General features: G+C 39.9%; 1 protein-coding gene across 3 annotated transcripts; it reads right to left on the reverse strand.

The window, feature by feature from the left end:
* Positions 1-654: 654 nt before the first annotated feature.
* On the reverse strand, positions 655-13,369 carry mki67 (marker of proliferation Ki-67). Of its 3 annotated transcripts, none has more exons than XM_074620842.1 (16): positions 13,184-13,369; positions 11,882-11,984; positions 11,344-11,425; positions 9,590-9,705; positions 8,901-8,961; positions 8,712-8,787; positions 7,796-8,485; positions 7,427-7,659; positions 6,937-7,327; positions 6,696-6,811; positions 6,286-6,463; positions 6,048-6,182; positions 4,609-5,291; positions 4,298-4,343; positions 4,092-4,175; positions 655-3,772 (listed from the first exon to the last, which is right to left on the reverse strand). In XM_074620842.1, exons 2-16 carry the CDS (start codon positions 11,968-11,970, stop codon positions 936-938), a joined length of 5,817 nt encoding a protein of 1,938 aa, XP_074476943.1. In that variant the 5' UTR covers positions 11,971-11,984; positions 13,184-13,369; the 3' UTR covers positions 655-935. The 3 variants fall into 3 exon arrangements, with proteins under 3 accessions (XP_074476943.1, XP_074476942.1, XP_074476944.1); XM_074620841.1 differs by having other exon boundaries at positions 655-3,778; XM_074620843.1 differs by lacking the exons at positions 9,590-9,705; positions 11,344-11,425; positions 11,882-11,984 and having other exon boundaries at positions 655-3,778; positions 13,184-13,334.
* Between the last annotated feature and the right edge of the window lie 1,230 nt (positions 13,370-14,599).

A 14,599-nucleotide genomic window follows, 5' to 3' on the forward strand; every position in this document is an offset into this window, starting at 1 on the left:
TTTATCACTTCTGTGCTGATTTCTAAGTTTAATATTAGTGGAATTTATTCAAATTTATTATCGCACTGATTTTATTGCATACTTTTACAATCAGTCATGTCTGAACAAGTCTTTTGAAAGGGGTCTAAAAAAAAGTATTATTTTGCAATTTCCAAGCAAATGGATTGAAATGTCTCTAGTGGTAAATGCTACACTAAAATAACCATTCTGTAATACTGGTTGATGGAGAGTCCAAGCTTAATGTTTGTTTCACATTTTCTGCAAAAGCAGGCTTCTGTATGCATTATGGCTCAATCTTGGTTAAAAGCTTTGTGGAGTTTTCTTATAAATCTGTCCATTTACCAATTTACATTTGCCAGCCTCACTCTTTTACTCAGCCCTCTTAGAAAGTAGTGTATTACTTCCTGTGAATAAACCCCATTTTATTTTTCCTGCACATGAAAGCAAATGTAATTTCATTTCCCTTTTCATTCTCATCTTCAAACGCCTCCTGTAACTGACAAAAACGCGACAATAGTAGAGCCCAGACACCAGAGTAGAAACTGTACCCAAAATAGGCTGAGGTGTATTACCATCTCAGTCATTTTAACCCCACATGTAGATGCACCAGAGAAATGTTTGGTACAAAAAGACAAATTCAGACACATTACTTCATTGTACAAAAAAAATTTAATCACTTTTTTCACCATAAAAATATTTGTAAAACCAGCAATGACCAACATACAACTTGTCACAAATGAAATGGTTAATACAAGATTCCCTGCGGTATTGAAAAAAAAGCAGTGCTTAATTTTCAGTTTAGAAAACGACTTTCTAAAATGCAATACAACCTAATAAAAACACCAAGTACAAAAGGAAGGAAAAGGTCATAAGGATTAAGAATATATATATATATATATATATATATATATATATATATATATACACAAATGCCTTTATTTCTTTGCCGTTCTTCCTCGCCGTGTTTTCGGCAGTGCGTCAGCCTCGACACTTTCCACCTCTGCTTTGTCAGCGACCTTTGCCCCTCGCCTGGCTCTCTTGATGGGCTGAGCTTCAACAACGTTGTCTGAGAGATCCGTCTCTTCAGTTTTGTCGGCATCCTTGCTCTCAGTGTCGACTTGGCCTCCAAGTTTTGCCTTCCTACCTCGAACTGCCTTTACAGGTGTTGCTTTTAGAATCTCAACGTCTTCCAAGTCTGCTTTCCAATTGACAGCTTTTTTAGACGTTTTTGTGTCTTCTACCACAGCACTGCTTGACTCAGCTGTGGGCTTTGCTGCTGCCTGCCTCCCCTTTTTGGCTGGCTTTACTGGAGTTGACACAGGCTCTGAAACCAGGACTGTGGCTTCTGCGTTCGTCTCTTCACCTGCTGCACCTCGACGGACTCTCTTGGCTGGAACAGCTTCTGAAACCTTGCTTTTCACAGAAGTTTTGGCCCCCCGTGCCCTGCTTTGCTTAATAACTGGAGCGTCTGGCTCATTCTTCTCTTCAGTCTCCAGCTCTTCAGGTTTTTCCTCTGGTACTACAGCAGTGACCGCATCCTCTTCAGTAGCTTGTTTTCCTCTTCTACCCCGTTTGAGTTTGTCTGTGGCGCTGACGGCAGGGACCTCTTCGACAGGGGTTTCACTCTCAGGATCTTGTTTAGCTTTCCGCCCTCCTCTCTTGGGTTTTGTAGCCTGTTCAGTCATCTTCATTGGTTCAGCAACTACTGGAGCTTCAGCCTCCTCTGGGACAACCGTTTCAACAGCTTGGACTTCTTCTTCTCTTGGTTCTACTTGGTTTGGCTCTGCCTTCCTGGTTCTCCTTGATTTTGTAGCCGGCTCCTGGGATTTAATGGTCTCGACTGAAGTAGACTTTTCTTCTTCCTGTTTGGCATTTCTTCCCCTCTTAGCCCTGACTGGAGGCTGAGACTGCTGCTTGGTTTCCACAGCGACGACCGCATCTTCTGCCACCTCATTTTGTTCAACAGTATCAGGTTTGGTCTTTCTCCCTCTTTTGGGTTTTCCAAGAGCAGGAATGGACTTTTGGAGTTGAGCGTCTTCTGTTGGAGGCTCGTCATTCACAGCTTCATTGTTCTCTGGCTCTGGTTGAGGGGGCTCAACAGGTGTTTGTTTAGTTTTCCTCCCTCTGACGGGCTTCACGACAGCTTCCTCTGCAGGGGGTGCAGAATCATTTTCTTTTACTGGAGACGTCTGGTCACTCACAGCTTCAGAGGGAACCTCAGTCACCAGTGTTTCCACAACTTTCTCTGGTTCCATTTCAGGTTGATCATCAGAGGTGATTTTTTGAGACTTTGCATTTCTGCCTCTTGTTGTTTTTGTAACAGCGGGTGGTGCTGCAGCTTCAGCTTTCTTCCCTCTTCTTCCTCTGACCGGAGCAGGGATGACAAGTTCTTCAGAGTGTTCTGCTGCCTCCTGTTTATCATCAGCTGCTTTAGACTCCACTGTTTTTGCCCTTTTGCCTCGACCAGGCTTCTTCTGAACGACAGCTGCAACCATTTCTGTGACTTCGCAAGTTGCCGTCTCCACTTCAGGCAGGCTCTCGGTTACAGGAGCCTGGGGAGTAGTTTCCATTCTCTCAGGTTCTGGTACCATTTCAGTTTTAACCTCTTGGACTATTTCAGCTTGATCTCCAGAAGCTTGGTTTTGCTCTGCCTTCCTGGTTCTTCTTAATTTTGTAGCGGGCTCCTGGGATTTAGTAGTCTCAACTGATTCTTCTTCCTGTTTGGCATTTCTTCCCCTCTTAGCCCTGACTGGAGGCTGAGACTGCTGCTTGATCTCCACAGCGACAACTGCGTCTTCTTCCACCTCATTTTGTTCAACAGTATCAGGTTTGGTCTTTCTCCCTCTTTTGGGTTTTCCAAGAGCAGGAATGGACTGTTCAGGTTGAGCATCACTCGCAACTTCAGTTTTTTCCGGCTCTGGCTCAACAGGTGTTTGTTTAGTTTTCCTCCCTCTGACAGGCTTCACGACAGCTTCCTCTGCAGGGGGTGCATTTTCTTTTACTGGAGACGTCTGATCACTCACAGCTTCAGAGGGAACCTCAGTCACCAGTGTTTCCACAGTTTTCTCTGGTTCGATTTCAGGTTGATCATCAGAGGTGCTTTCTTGAGACTTTGCATTTTTGCCTCTTGTTGGTTTTGTAACAGCGGGTGGTGCTGCAGCTTCAGTTTTCTTCCCTCTTCTTCCTCTGACTGGAGCAGGGATGACAAGTTCTTCAGAGTGTTCTGCTGCCTCCTGTTTATCATCAGCTGCTTTAGACTCCACTGTTTTTGCCCTTCTGCCTCGACCAGGTTTCTTCTCATGGACAGGATTTGTGGCAGTTGTGTCCATTTCTGTGACGTTGCCAGTAGTAGTCTCCACTTTAGGCTGTTCTTCAGATACAACCTCATCTACGGTGTCCACTTCGGGCTGTTCTTCAGATAACTTCTCATCTGCTGTGTCCTCTTTGGGTTGTTCTTCAGATACATCCTCATCTACAGTTTCCACTTTAGGCTGTTCTTCAGGCATGTCCTCATCTACAGTGTCCACTTTAGGCTGTTCTTCGGACACATCCTCTACTGTGTCCACTTTAGGCTGTTCTTCGGACACATCCTCTACTGTGTCCACTTTAAGTTGTTCTTCAGACACACCCTCATCTACTGTGTCCAATTTAGTTTGTTCCACAGATAAATTGTCCTCTACAGCTGCAGTTTCCACGACATCTAATGATTCATCATCATCGTGCCCACTTGTCTCCTCCTTTAAGTGGTCATCAACGACAACTTCATTTGCATCTGCTTCTAAAATAAGACAAAGAAATATATACAAAAATAAGAAAAATACGGGGAAAATGAGCTGTGGTAGTTTTTAGCTGTTGAAATATTTATTATTAATAATACAAGTATTTTTGTGCCATGATTCTTTCAGATAGTCCGACTTCTATTAGGACAAAAATTACTTTAAAAATGGTTATAGTTTTTAGAGCAGACTTTGTATATCTTAAGGTATATCAATACGCAGAATTTCCACGTTTCAGAAAACAAATCTCTCAAAGCCCAAGTTTTCAGGTTAAAGTAACAAACCAATTAAAGGGATAAATATTAGTCAACATACCTTTTTCCATGTCAACTTGGGGAACATCATCAACGACATCTGATGGCACATCATCTTGTTGCTCCTTGGGGGCAAAGTCTAGTTCTATACAAGGAGAAGACAATTAAAACCATAAAAATAATCAGATCAATGTAATTTAACTTGCATAATCACTAATGTAATTTATTACTCATCTAACATTATTCTTATCGAACATAAGAACCAACCTTTTGCTACGTCTTCATCACAATCCAGAGGCGTTTGATCGGCAATCTGTTAAAAAAAAAAGAGAAAGAGAAAAAAAGACAATGAGCAGTCACTTTGACAGATTTTAGTCTAAACTTAAAATAAGCCTCAATTGTCCAGTGTTTTATCAATGAAAGGATAAACTGCAAATACAGCTTGCTCAACTGTGAGTACCTGACACTCTTAATCAAAATGTTTGTTTTTAATTTTTCGACCAAATGACTTCCTGTAATGTGAAAGAGATTTACAATCCTAATAAAAAGCCTTTTGAAGTGTTCAGTTCATTGTTTACCTCATTTGTCTCCAGTTGTCCTGTGGGTTCAGTCACTGGCTCCTCCATGAGCTCTTGAAGTCCCTCAATGCCTTCCACTGGTGCAGACTGCTGTTGTGGGGTCTCACAAATGGTCTCAACTTCAGTGCGGCACTCTTGTTGTTCAGGCGTCTGTTTGGGAGTTGTCAGAAGTTCCACTTTGATGTCCTCTACAGGTTCAGCCCCCCGTCTTGGAGTCTCCATCATCCTCTTCACTCCAGTGAGACACTCCTGTTGTTCTGGCTTCTGCTTAGGAGTTTTCAAAATCTTCCCTCTCAGGTCCTCGACGGGCTCGGCTTTCTGTCTTGGCGTCTTCATGATCCTCTTCACTCCAGTCAGACACTCCTGTTGTTCTGGTTTCTGCTTAGGAGTTTTCAAAATCTTCGCTCTCAGGTCCTCAACAGCTTCAGCCTTCTGTCTTGGCGTCTTCATGATCTTCTTCCCTCCAGTGAGACACTCTGGCAATTCTGGTTTCTGTTTGGGAGTTGTTACGGAGGTCGTCTTCAAATCTGTGCACTGCTGTTCGCTAGAATCATCCAGGGCAGGGGTGTCACTGACGAAGCTGGACTCTTGATCATCATCAAGGAGGCGTTGGACTGCCTCACTGTTGTAGCTTCGGTCTTTTACTGTAGACGAAACACTCAGTGGAGACACCATCATCTCACCTGTAAAATAAGTTAAATTTTGTTAACACCCAATTACCTAATAGGCTTAATCTCACAAACCCCTTATTAGGGAACCGGTGCTAAATTAACAAAGACCAGAGCATTTATAATCTCTGACGGTATTGGTTCTTTTTAACATTTTGGTGTAATTTCTTATCACCTCTGCTCTCTCATTACACCTGTTCAATAAACAAACCTGTAAATATGTAGAAAAGCGTTTGTTTAGCTTAGTTTGCCACGTATCTTAGTAAACTGATCTGCTGGCTGAGACAAAGCAGCCCCTCCTTTTACCAGCGGTACCTGCAGCAGTGAAGGACAGGAATAAGGACCGATACCGACAGATGTCTGCGTTCTTCATTCTCTCTCAACTTCACTAAGGAATATGATTTATTTTATTGACATGTTAGATTTGTTTCCAGTGTGATAATGGAGTATATATAGTGACTTTGTTTTTCTAAACATTACTGTTGCTGCTCTAAAACAACATTGTTATATTTAAAATATAAATACATTCTACTTTTGTTCTGAATTTCTTCTTCTTTTTTATATATAGTATATTAAAAAGCAATTATTTAGTTATGAAAAAGAACCGATAAAGAGTATCCATAAAAGAACCGAACCGTTAAGGAGTATTGATACGAGTGGTAGTATAGATTATATCCTAACGATACCCATCCCTACCCCTTAGTGATTATGCAGAATACAAACGTCATGCTTTGGTTCTCTCCCAGTAAACAATCCCACCACACACTGTACCTGGCTCCTCTGGTGTGTTCAACACTGATGGTTCCACCACAGATGTGCCTGCTGGCGTCTTTGCAGCATTGTTCTCATTGATTACAGATCTCCCCTTCCTTGGGTTTACAGGAGTCTTTATCATTTCAGAAATTCCTGAAAACACAACACACAATATAAGCAGATGCAACATTGAAGTCCAAATTACATCACCAAAAACAATTGTTCTCATTTGTTGGGATGGAAAAGGGGTAATTACCAGTCAAGTCCTCGTCCATTTTCATGTTCTTTTTAAAGAGCGCAACATTGGTGACCAATTTTGGTGCGGCACCAGTTGGATGTACAACTGTTAGTTTGTGAGCTCTGCCCACAACGATGGTAACCGGTGAATCTGCATGTCCAGTGCTGACGAGGCCTTTGAGTTTCATTGCAGGGGTCTGAGAAGATTGAGAAAGACGTGGTCACTGTAGTTTGTTTTAAATGATAACCATGCTAACATCACAACAAGTTATAAATCCATTACAGTAACAGCTGACGTGCAGTATGAGTAAACTTAATAATTTAAGTCCTTTGAGTAAAACCAGTCAAACAAGTTATGGTTGTTGCAAGACTAGAAAAAAAACATGTAATTGTTACAATGATGTAAATGTAACTAGTATTTTACTTTACCTGTGGTTTGGACACAATCTTCTTCGTTGTCTTTTTGGTGACTGTTTTTTTAGCTGGAGCTGCCACTTGAGCCTTAGTTTGTCCAAATCTCACAATGTCTGCCCAGGAATTTTTGACTGAAAGGAGACACACAAAAAAGAAAATATGCAACATAAATACATAAAAAGGCGAGGCCCCGAGCAAACTACAGATAAAAAAATCAGGAAATATTTTATAATAGTCGAAGTCAACTGAAACACACCTTTCATAGATGCCCGTGAAATGCCACTTCTTCTGCGTATTACTTTTGCAGTGCTTGGAGTCTCCCGTGAGGTGCTCTTCCTCCTCTGGGTTATTTTAGGTGATTCAGTGACTGAAGGCAACTGGTCAGAAACATCAACTTCTGCGATTGGAGACGGTGTGGTGATGTGTGACACAGAGAAGCGCCCTTGTACTTTGGAAGTCTGGACAGTGGGAGACCTTCCCCTTGCAGGAGATGGACTCTTGGATTTTGGCGACTTCTTTGCAGGAGTTGCAGCCTTGGGAGAGGGGGATCTGGATTTCGGTGTTGTCTTTCCAGGTGTTGGGGTCTTAGGAGATGCATTCTTGGAACTCAATGACTTCTTAGGTGATGGAGTCCTCATTTTTTTCTCCTACAAGAAACATATATTTTAAATAAGATTATATGATGGATAACAATTCTAAATGTTATGTCAAACTACTAGAGTCATCATCCTCCACTAAATGCTTACCTGTAGCAAGCCAATGACTGATGCTCGTCTCAGCAGTGACTGATTGGGTTTAGACACAACCAAGCTTCTCCGTGGACTGGCCCCTTTGCATAGTGGAGAGTTAGGAGGCAGACGTTTGTCAAATAACTCAGGACACAGGAAACCTCCAAAGGAAACCCGCTTCCTCTTTATTTTTGGTGCGGGTAGGTCAGCCCCGAGTTCTTCACTTTTGCGTTTTTTGGACGTCTCTTTCACTAAGAAATTAATTCAAAACATGATTGTACGTCAGTAACAAATATGTTAACATAACATGCTTGAATAATTACTGTAATCTGGTTGACACACTTAACAAATTCAAAGAAATAATGGATGGATTAAAACATTTATTACCTTTTTCTACTTTCCCGGAGTTCCTTGGTGATGCCTTTCGAAGACGATCCGTTTTGGGAGAAGTAGCTGCTTGCTCTTCTTGTTCCTTAGTCAACGCAGGTTGGGCCTCCTTGCTTCTCCGTCTCACTGTTGGCGTTGCGGAAATTTGCTCAATAACCTCACCCGCAGTAAACCTCTTGGGGGGTGTACGGCTTCTCTTCTGGGGGGAAGTCACTTCAGACTTGGCAGCATTTTCATCTTCAGGTTTGGCAGCATTTTCAGCTTCAGGTTTGGCCATCTCAGTAGAAGGAACCTGGAAGGACCTCCTCTGCTTCTTAACAGACTTCGGGGTCCCGTTGCTTACATTTTCAGCCTCCCCCTTGGTTTCATCAGCCACAGGAGGGACTATAGCTTCATCCTTCTTAGGAGTGCTTTTGTCTTCTGTGGAAATGACGGGTTTTCCATCATTTTTCCTGACTGAATAAGGCTTTGGAGTGCAAAACCTTGAGGTAGGTGTTTGAAGCACGCTGGCAGAAGATTTCCGAGGGGTCTTGACATCCAGGGATTGCTTGATCATTTGATACAGATCGCTGAAGGGGGAAGCAGTCTTGCTCTGCAGCAGGCTATCATCCCCCTTAGCCTCCACCTCCACAGTTTTCTCCAGGGATCGCTGGATGTTGTCATTGTTTGTTCCATCTTTCAGATGAGGGTCTACAAATGAACAAAAAAACAGACCTTTAACATAAAAAGGCTTGTATACTTATAGCGTAAATAAAATTAAAACAACAAAGTGTTAGACTAGAAACCGGAGAAAAACTGCACCTGCAACAGAAATACCAATTCTGGGAATGCACACTGTGTTAATTTTGCAACATTATCTTCAAATATAGCACTCTAAAATGGCTAATTCAGAAGAACCACCATCACAAAGTCTCACCTGTGGACACTTCAGGGATCTTTTTTTCTCCAGTTTCAGTGGCAACTGTGTCCCCAACTTGCTGATCTTGAAGAACCTAGGCATGAGACATTTTTATCAACACATTTATGGGATAATCAAATTAATCAGGAGTGTAGGCAATTTCAAGACGCTGGGAAGGCTGCAATGCTCTAAAAGATCATTAATTACTTTGAGGGTTTCAGTTTTGGCAGGCCTCTTCTTGGGTGTGGGTGGTGGAGGGGCCTCAAACCTGAAATGAAAAATTAGCAACAAAATGTAGGTAAGACCTCACATCTGTCATGAAAATGATAACATCTGGGAAACGGAGCCATGGGTTTCTCATTTTCATTGCCTCCGGTATGTGTGCTCTTTAAATACATTCTGCCTGTACTTAGATTTTATGTGCTCTTGGAAGCACAGGTGAATTTGAGGAGGTGAAACCATGAATAAAAACAAACATGATGAGTGTGGGGCCACATTACTGTAAAACTCTTGTAGCGACAGTAGAAACAGCCTTTGCAGCTGGCGAGAGATATCTAAATGGCACATTAATTATGGAAATGAAATGGTGTGAGGTTTGGTGGTAGCAGATTATGCTCAAATCTTTCAGTTAACTGAGTGGATGGTGAAATTCAGATGCATGTTGTTCTGTTCTGGGGGCATTACCTTCTTGCAAAAGTAAACACACTGTACGAAGTGTAGCAACCACTGATTTTTGATGTTAATGTATGGCATGTTTGCATTATCATTTGTCGATAAAATGTGTGCACTTGAAGATCATATTATTACTAAAGGGCAGATGCTGACACCAACAAATGTATCTGGGTACAATGGAAGCCAAAAGTCTGAGGCTACAAAATGTTCCCTTTATTACTCACCTGAAAGAACGATCAAATACAGTTATCACATCTCCATGCTTCAAACACTCAGACTGCAGCAAAGTCTCTCCGTTGACACGAGTTGGACACGAAGAGCTCAAATTTGTCAAAATGACCTGGGAGAGACAAACAAACATCACCTCAAACACTGTCTGTCAAAGTGGCTTAAAGCAGAACACCATTGTCAGCTAAGCATTTACTTCTATCTAGGTCAAGATTACTCGCGGTGAATTCACAAGTGATTTAAATATCTACAAAATGAACATTGTGATGATCAAAATATGAAGATTAATGTGACTCTTCAATAACGATTCCTCAATGTCGTAGATATCCTATTAAAAGGGGACCGGTTATGCTTTTTCCCTTTCCTTTAGTTTTTTATACAGTTTTTTTGTGCATGTAAAAGGTCTGCAAAGTTACAAAGCCCACACCGAAGGGAGTTACTCTCCCCCACAGAAACACTGCTCCTGAACTGTCTGAAACGCCTTGATTGAAGTCCCGCCTTTTCTTACGTAACGTGGTGATGTCATTAAGTAACACATCTGCATAACAGCCAGTTTGCCACACCTTCAAACAAAGCTAGTTAGAGCAGAGTCCAAAGAGTTTGGTTCAGTTGACCAATCACAACAGTGGACCAGCTGACCAATCAGAGCAGACAGGGCTTTACGGGAGGGCGGGGCAGGAGATCAAATAGAGTGTTTCAAACAGAGGGTGAAAAGAGGTAGGGATGCAGTGATCTGACCTTTATACCAAAAACTTGGGCTTTGGGTATCGGCCGATACCGAGTACCGATCCAATACCAGTGTTTAATTAATAAGATGCAAGCCTTACTGTGTGGAAGTGACTGTGATCATTCTTTTATATGTAAGGCAACCTCAGGCTTGACTTAAACACTGCTTTTCTAACAAATAAATACATAGATATAAATTTACTGAATTGATATTTATTATTAAAATAATAAATTGCACGACAGCAACTTGGTAAAAAAAAATCTTAAAAATTAACAGGAATTACAATTCGAGTGTAAACCTTTTTAAAGCAGCAACAAATTGGTCAAAACTTTAAATTAATTAATTAATTGAATAGAACAGCCCCACCCATATCCGATCCAGCTATTTGAGCCAGTATCAGCCCGACATCGGTATATCCCTAAAAAGAGGTGCTGCAGCACAGCTGGTATGAGAAAAGTAAAGCGTTTTTTGAAAATGAAAGCATGTTAACATTCGGGGTGTACGAAAATATTGGAAAAAAACGAATATTGCGATATTATGTTGTGATACTGTGTCGATTCTCAAAAACAATATACATTTTTAATTTATAGTTTACAGTTTAGTCAATACTTTTTTCATTTTCAAAGCGATGTGCCCTCCTAGTGTATGTCAAAGCAGTGCTATGATGTTGGATTTTACAGGGACTGTGATAAATGCAAATGCAGATCATACTGTTCTGATTGCATTAAAAAAAGATTTTATACATATGGTGGTGTGTAATTTATACTATGACAGTTTTCCTAAAATTAGAAAAAAAAAGAAATCGGAATATATCGCCTTACTTACAGTATCGCAATATATTGAATCATAACCCCTGTATCGTGATACTAATCGTATTGCCAGGTTCTTGCCAATACACAGCCCTAGTAAACATGTTCTAGTAGAAACCCAAAATGTGTGTATGCACCTGAAAATAAGCACAATAGGTCCTCTTTAAGGTGAAACACTGCGACAATGTGGTCATGTTCAAAAATGTGTCATTACCTCCTTATTTTCATTCAAGGCAATTCTGCAATGCTCCTTGGAGACTTGAGGAAGCTGGATACGAATATCGCAGTCAGAACTCCTGTAAGACCACAAAGAAACAAACGTGTCAATAAAAGAGACATGTAGGTGGAATGTAACTAGGTTTGCATGCAAGTGGTGCTTGTTCGTAAGGAGTGAATTAAATGCCCTGTGGTCTAAAAGTAAAGTATACACACATATATATACATCAATACACACATCAATAAAGTAATTGATAAGATCAATAAAGTTACTAACTATCTATCTATAAGATTCTGACGTCACCAGCAAATGGCCCGCCTCCAGACCAAAGTTTTTTTTATAGCACATCCGTCCATGAGCTACACATAGTAAATGTTGGCTCCAACATAACATGTGCTTTCTAAAGACATGTGTCTTAATAGAAAACTAGTGCAATTAAGATGAAAGAGAAAAGAGATTTATATGAAATATATGAAATTAACACATCACATGACAAACTAACATAGCCACCAAAATGCATTTTGATTGATCTCACCTTCCAAATAAGCATGTTGCAGTGAGAGGCAACTCTGTCCCTTCTCCTCCACTCCTCTTTATCACGACTAATTTACCATGCAGTGGCATTTTCGTAACGTTACCTGGGAACATTAAGCAAAACACAAGTGTCAAAAGGTGTACAGCTAGCTAAACAACAACTGGTTAAGGTTAGGTAAACAAAAGGAGAATGTAAGTTAACATTTTATAGTTAGAAAAAGAAGCCTCCCAGAAACACAAGTGTCTGCGAGACATCACCATTTATAAGCTTAACGATATGTGTAGTACAGGGGTCAGCAGCCTTTACTATCAAAAGAGACATTTTAGGCAAAAACTAAAACAAAAAAAATCTGTCTGGAGCCGCAAAACATTTGAGCATTGTGATGAAGTTAACACAGCTTATAGTCTAAGTATAAAGTATACAAGTCTAATGCAGTGAGGGCCAAAGAGCAAATGTACTACAGAGTATTAGGGCCACATTGAGGGGAAAAACATCTGAGAGTTACAGAATAAAGTCATAATTTTACAAGAAAAAAGGTGGTAATATGAGAATAAAGTCATAATTTTACAAGAAAAAAGGTGGTAATATGAGAATAAAGTCACAACTTTAAAAGAAAAAAGTTGTAATATTAGGAGAATAAAATCATAACTTTACAAGAAAAAAAAGAAAATAGCACGTAAAATTACTACTTTATAATATTCTGACTTTATTCTCATAATATCACAACTTTTTTTCTCATAAACTTCTGACTTTATTCCTGATATCTCAGATTTATTGTTTTTCCTCAATGTAGCCCTAATACTCTGTTGTACCATAGACCTACAACAATGATAAATACAAATTAAAATGTAAACAAAAAACAGTTAGGCTATTCATTTCCATTTTTATAAATCCACAAGGAGCCACTGGAGAGGAGCTACAGAGCCACATGTGGCTCCAGAGCTGCAGGTTGCTTAGAAACCCCTGTTCTAGTAACTTAACTACTTGACTTAGTTAGCTAATGATATATATTTGTCGGTTAACAGTTGACGCAATTCGTCGTTATGGTTACAGGTCGTTGTTATAGTGAGTAAGGTTAAAGTTAAAACACACCACGTGTAATGTCGCCACGATGGTAACATTATTATTTTTTTTTTGTCAGAAACAGTTTGTCAACGTTGAAATATTACTACAAAACATGACTTTTCAGTGAAACGTGTAACGCTAAATTAGCTATAATTTAACCAACGTGTATGTGGCCTAACTAAGACTGAGCACAGACAGCCTGGATAAACATGTGTACATTAAGCGTTGTAGTCTTACCTGAAAGTCCTGCTCAAAGACACGTCAACTTCTGGAAATCCATAAACATCTACCTGGGATGTGGCTAAAAGGAATTGTACTATATTATCATATCAGACTAAAGGTACATTTGATATATCCTACCGTACCCTACAGTGTAACACCGACGAATGGCTAACGGATGCTACCTTACAGTCTTGGCCCACTGACGTCTCTCACCGCTTCCACGTAGTAGTATCACTCCGCCACACACTACAAACACACAGTAACTTTTACAAATACAAGGATTAACTGATGTTTTGTGATACAGAATAGGTGTTATTTATGTCAATACGTTTTAATCTTCTATTTTGTTCTCAATATCAAACTTAACTTGCATTTTTATTGAAAGGGACTATTTTGTTTACGAATTTGGCGGAACAATCTCACTTCGGTGAAGGGACTCTGATTTGAAAATATTTGAAATTCCGCGCGAAGGATTGTGATTGGTTGTGACGTCGTCACAAGTAGAACAGAGGGCGTGGCGTAATACTTGAGTTTTTTCCTAGATAGCCCACAATCACTGAGCTTTCTCATGAAAATAAGGTTTGGCCATTTCTAATTTTGTCCAGAGATTAAAAAAAGATATATGTATATATATATACTGTATTATATATATATTTTAATCATTTATTTTCTTTTGGTTTCGTTTTTGTTCCCCCTATGCTCTACACATAAAAGGAAGGATAGCTGTATGTGTGTATAAATATGTGTGCATGTGTACAGTATATGTGTTTAAGAGTAGATATATGTCATAAATGACCATCTAGCCTCATTCAATGCCAAACACACACCCATTATCCACATCACACACACACACACACACACACACACACACACACACACACACACACACACACACACACACACACACACACACACACACACACATTCTTCAACCTGCTTTTATCCCCTTGTGTTGTTTTTGTACTTTGTTATTTATCTTTCTCTCTATAATATTTTTAGGTATTTTTTATCCCTGCACATGTCTTCACTTGTTTTGTAATCACTTTATAACACAAAAAAAAAGATATATGTTGTAAAAATCATAATTGTAATTCTCATTTTGTTTCAAACTTCTATAAGATTTGATAAAAGATGGACCTATTTTCCAAACAACCAGCAGACTCCTTCAATGGATCTACAGACACAGACACAACTACATCCAGATTATCTGCTGTTTCATGGGTTTAACATATACAATGTAAAAGTATTGAGTAGTTATTATTTATTATATAAAGAAATAATTAATTGCAGAAAAAAAGCACAGGTATAAATCATAAAATTAATAAGGGCTGCATTCATGATGAGGAGCACCTTCAGTTCAATTTGTCAACACAAATCGTCTGGGTCAGTCCTTCTTGCTGGTAGCCGTCAGGCTCCACAACCAAGACTGAC

The sequence above is a fragment of the Sebastes fasciatus genome, chromosome 20, assembly GCF_043250625.1.
Source record: "Sebastes fasciatus isolate fSebFas1 chromosome 20, fSebFas1.pri, whole genome shotgun sequence".
Classification (NCBI taxonomy): domain Eukaryota; kingdom Metazoa; phylum Chordata; class Actinopteri; order Perciformes; family Sebastidae; genus Sebastes; species Sebastes fasciatus.

What these genes read in the sequence shown, in the direction of transcription:
- mki67 (XM_074620841.1), bottom strand. Translation starts at nt 11,970, where the DNA reads ATGCCACTGCATGGTAAATTAGTCGTGATAAAGAGGAGTGGAGGAGAA. An exon ending in TTCACGGGCATCTATGAAAG is followed by an intron (nt 6,812 to 6,936) that starts GTGTGTTTCAGT and finishes GTCTCCTTTCAG; the next exon opens with TCAAAAATTCCTGGGCAGAC. An exon ending in GACAACTGGAGACAAATGAG is followed by an intron (nt 4,344 to 4,608) that starts GTAAACAATGAA and finishes TTTTTTTAACAG; the next exon opens with ATTGCCGATCAAACGCCTCT.